At 34.2% G+C, this 4,711-nt stretch overlaps 1 protein-coding gene across 1 annotated transcript; it reads left to right on the top strand.

Moving 5' to 3' along the window:
- Positions 1-1,482: 1,482 nt before the first annotated feature.
- LOC106339260 (RNA polymerase II C-terminal domain phosphatase-like 4) lies at positions 1,483-3,814 on the top strand (the record flags this gene model as incomplete). The annotated part of the gene is made up of 2 exons (XM_013778051.1): positions 1,483-2,293; positions 3,789-3,814. Coding segments are annotated over exons 1-2 (837 nt in total), but the record flags the coding sequence as incomplete, so codon positions are not given.
- Positions 3,815-4,711: the final 897 nt, after the last annotated feature.

Here is a 4,711-nt window from a genome sequence, read left to right as displayed (position 1 = left end):
ATTCATGGGTTAGGGAGATTAAGGGTGATTAAGCTAGATCTAAGGTGTTTAGGTATAGATCAATCTTATTCCTTGCTAGTAGAGGGCTTTTAATGCAATTTTAGAGTTGGCCTCTCTAAAGTTGAGCTCTAGGCATTTCATACCCGGAAGGTGTTTGATGAAATGCCTGAACCAACTCTCCTAAGCTTTTAACATCCTTTATCAAAGGGATTTGTTGTTAAAGGTGTTAAGATGGCTAGTAGACTTGAGATTAATGATTACTTAGATAACATTCAACCAAAGGAATTTGATGCTTGAGTTATCTAGGTAAATGAGCATTCATCTAGGGATAGAGTTTGCTTAGGATTGTGTCTAGGCCTAAGGTAGATATAGATTGGTTAAAAGTTGACACCTTTAGGTTGAATCTTGATCACCCAAGATCAATTTCCATAGCCCATGAGTTCTCCCTTCTTATAAGAAAGAAAGCTTTGTCCTTTATTGCATTTTAGGTAGTAATCTAGTTTCAAATCATCTCAAAAACTGGTAGCACTTAGATTAAGCATGGTTTTGTCTTCCCTTTGCATCATAATCACTTAGGACTGGTTTGACATCCTATATATTACAACATTTGATTAGGAGCCTTGAAACCCCTATCATCAAAATATAAAATTAAAATAGAAATATTATAAAATATATATATATATATATATTCATATTTTATATATTAATTTAAATTCACAAACAGTATCATAAATAAACATAACATTATTTTAAATTATATTATATTAATAATTATTATATTTTATTACAATAGTATGTTTTTATATTTTTACAATGTTATAATATGTTAAAATTGGTAATTTATTAATATGTTAATTCGCTACAATATCTCATAATCAACCAGTCACAAATATCCTGCAAACACAACAATTTTCAAACGTTATGCCAGTCGTACAAAACGCTTAATAACGTTGGGAACCGAAACTACCTGCTTCCGCAGCCGCAATCGATGCGTTTGAACAAGTTGGATCTAAGAATAATAATGGTTCTGGACGCCAGACTTATTTTTGAAATGAACACAAATAATCAGACATTTAAAAAATGAATTGTTGAGATTTTCCTATATTCGATACCTTTAATTGTATTTCCTTTTATTTTGATGCAAGATAATTGCGATTTCCTCATTGCAATCTAAAATTAATTAGATTTCATACCTTGGTAGTTGGTAGATTCTCTCGACTAAGGGTTTAGGTGATTTTCTCGGCCAAATACCTTGTATTCTCTCGACTCAGTTCTAATAAGTTTAGGTTTTTTCCTTTCTGTTTCTTTCTCCGGAATTCTAAAAGGCAAAACCCCCATAGCTATATCACAAAACGATCTATGTTACTGTCTGTAATTCAAGTTCAACTTTATTTCCTTTTCCTTGAACTTTTGTTCGAAATCTATTTACAAAGACCTTTAGTGGAACCAAGACAGAAAATTCGGAAGATCAATCCAGAGACGATGAACATGAACGTGTTATCATCATCATCACCATCTCATTCTAACTGTGGTCATTGGTACGTTCGTCACGGTATCTGCCTCACCTGCAAACAGAAACCAAGCCTTGTCGAAGAATCCCGACGGTTCGATTATCTTTTCACTGGTTTACGTCTGAGCCAAGAAGCTGTATTCTTTACAAAGCGTCTCACAACCCTAATCTCACTTCACGCACACAAGAAACTTCACTTAGTCCTTGACTTGGACAACACGCTAGTCCACAGCGTTAGGGTTTCCAATCTTTCCGAAGCAGAGAAGTACTTAATCGAAGGTGAGAAACCAGGTTTGAAGCTATATCAAAGCAGGATAATAAAAGTTAGACCGTTTGTCAAAGACTTCCTTACAGAAGCCAACAAGCTATTCAACATGTACGTTTACACAAAAGGCGATTTGTTCTACGGTAAAGAAATTGCGAAGATGATTGATCCAGACAAAAACTATTTTGGAGACCGGGTGATAACCAGAAGAGAGAGTCCTCACACGAAGACCCTTGATCATGTCTTGGCCGATGAGCGTGGAATCGTGATTGTGGATGATACGGTTGAGGTTTGGCCTCATCACAAGAGAAACTTGTTGAAGATCACTAGGTACTTCTACTTCAAACACAATGGTATGGATAAAGTGTCATCGTACGCAGAGAGGAAGAGAGACGAGAGTAAAAGCAGAGGAGCATTAGCCAACCTTCTGAAATATCTCAAGGATATTCACAATGGATTCTTTAGCTGTGACGTCCAAGAAGAGTTGGATTCAAAGGACGTTAGGTTGTTGATAAATGGTCCCTTCAAGCCACATGGATGTTGATTTCTCCCGTTTCATATTTGATTCGTTTGAATCGAATTTATAGTTTTAAAACTTTTGGAACCGATGTAACGAGACAGAAGTTGAGTTGTGCTTATATTGGTTTAAAGAGATGTAATCAGTCAAGAGATTTGACTGTAACTATAAAAGTGGATTCCATATTTTTTTAATACTAATAGTTATGAGAAATAACAGGTATCAATGTCTTTATCACCTAAAGGCTTGAACATAAGTTATCAGACATTAAGGGGATTTTCCTGTATCGATAGTTCGATACCCTTAATTGTATTTCCTTTTCTCTTGATACAAAATAATAACGATATTCTTTTTTATATCCATTAATTTAAAAATTAATTTTCCTTCTTGCGTAGGGAATTGTATCAGAAACTCTATGAACTAATACTCAATAAATTAATAAACAGTATAAATTAATAAACTTCTCTAGATGGGCTGATTCAAAATATAACACAAATTGATAAAATAATAAGATAATAATTTTTAGAAAGTCCAATTGTAGATCCTAAAACCAACACTTAGTATTTAGTAGTGTTTGAATGTAACAATAGGGAAGAAAGAGATGTGGGCAACAATATCCTTAGAACACAACGATATAATCCGATTCCGGTTGACGAAAATTAACTTTTATTGATTAAAGGTTTGAATACAATAAATGAATGAGATCGAGGCTATAACCGAGATTGATTACAAAATGAACCACTCTCGAGCTTATGGCGAGGTCGATGTGAATAGCTGATGCTCTCAAGGGTTTCACATGTTCTCTCTATCTCAATATATCCTTTCTTTCGGATCTCTCTCAACGACTTCCTTGATCCGTGGGATCTCCATGTAGTTGTGTCGACCTCATCTCTTTCTCGTTATTGGGCCGACTTCTTATCTTCCTATCGGGCCCGTCCTTATACTGGTTCAATCGCGTATCGATCCAAATTGGGTCCAACAAGGATCTCATTAAAATCACAAATTAATAATTTATCTATATATACATTTTATATAAGTACAAACTAAACATTATATTATTGATTTATATTCACAATAGAGTTATCTCTAACTTTCTTAAAATTTCAGTATATTTGATAATATTTAGTAGAATTATATCGAAAACTAAATTTGAATTATACCAAACGTAAAAATATACACCAAATAATATAGTGAAAAATATAAAAATATAATTTCTGAAATTTAGTTAATGTATATACAGTAAAATCAACTATTTCATATTAAAAAAATAGAAAAAATCTTAATTTTTTTTTTGTAAATTAATAACTTTATAAATTAATAAAATACCATAGTCCTGATATTATTAATTTATAGATTTTTACTGAGTATTATACTAAGCTTAGGTTTTTTCTTCGGAAAAGGAAAATGCAAACCCCATTAATTTATGAGTGATTCCCTAAGATAAATCTAAAAAAAGTTTTTGTCACAAATATAGACCTTAAAAATAAAAATGACCAAAATAGACTTAAATGTTTTATCAAAAGAAGCAAATATACACTTATATCCATAGGGTTAATTAATCTAAACATTAGGGTTTAGAGTTAAGGGGTGGAGTTTAGAGTTCAGGGTTTAAGGTTTAGGGTTTAGAGTTTAGGTTTAGGGTCGAGGAGTGGGGTTTTGAGAATAGGATTTCAAATTTTAAAAAATTAAAAAAAAATTAAAATTTTCAAAATAAAAAATGTTATTTTGGTCATTTTAGTTTTTGATGTCTATTTTTGCCACAAAAACTAAAAAAATGTATATACGAGATATTGCCCTAGAAAATACACAGCGCATAAAATGAAGCACCATCGACTCAGCACCAGTATTTTGAGATTCAGTTTTGTCCCTTCTATTACCTATCATGTCGAAACCCGGAAGCTAAGCACTTCACTTTGACATAGCCACCAGGATCCATCCCTCCACTTTTTCTCATATCAGGCTTCAGTAAGTTAGCCGCCTCCCAAGAAAGAGAGGTGATAATCTCTAACCAGCCCTCTTTTCCCTCTTCATCGCTCACAGGGAGGTTATCCACTTGCAACAGTTGTGCAAGCAAAGCTCTAAAGTGCCCATCAACCACATTCTTCATAGTCTTCTTGTGCTCTTCACTCGTTCGATCCTCGCTACGGAACTCTCCACTTCCAACGCTAGTGGAAGGCCGTAAGTATCCCCACGCACCTGAGGCGTCTCCCTCATTATCTTCCTCGTCAAACAAAGAGCTTTCTCTCTCATCTTCTTCGTTTTCTGGATCAGGTGGAACCCACAAAAGTCCATTGTTCTCGAAATCCACCGGCTCTGCAACTTGATCATCCGATATATCTGGCGGAGAAGGTGCTTCACATTAGTCACGACCATCACTCTCATCTTTTTTCTGGAACTGCTCTGATCCTTCCCCAATTAC

This window comes from Brassica oleracea, chromosome C1 (genome assembly GCF_000695525.1).
Source record: "Brassica oleracea var. oleracea cultivar TO1000 chromosome C1, BOL, whole genome shotgun sequence".
NCBI classification, from domain to species: Eukaryota; Viridiplantae; Streptophyta; class Magnoliopsida; order Brassicales; family Brassicaceae; genus Brassica; species Brassica oleracea.
Note: the sequence above shows the minus strand (reverse complement) of the source record. Positions and strands in the feature narration are given on the sequence as shown.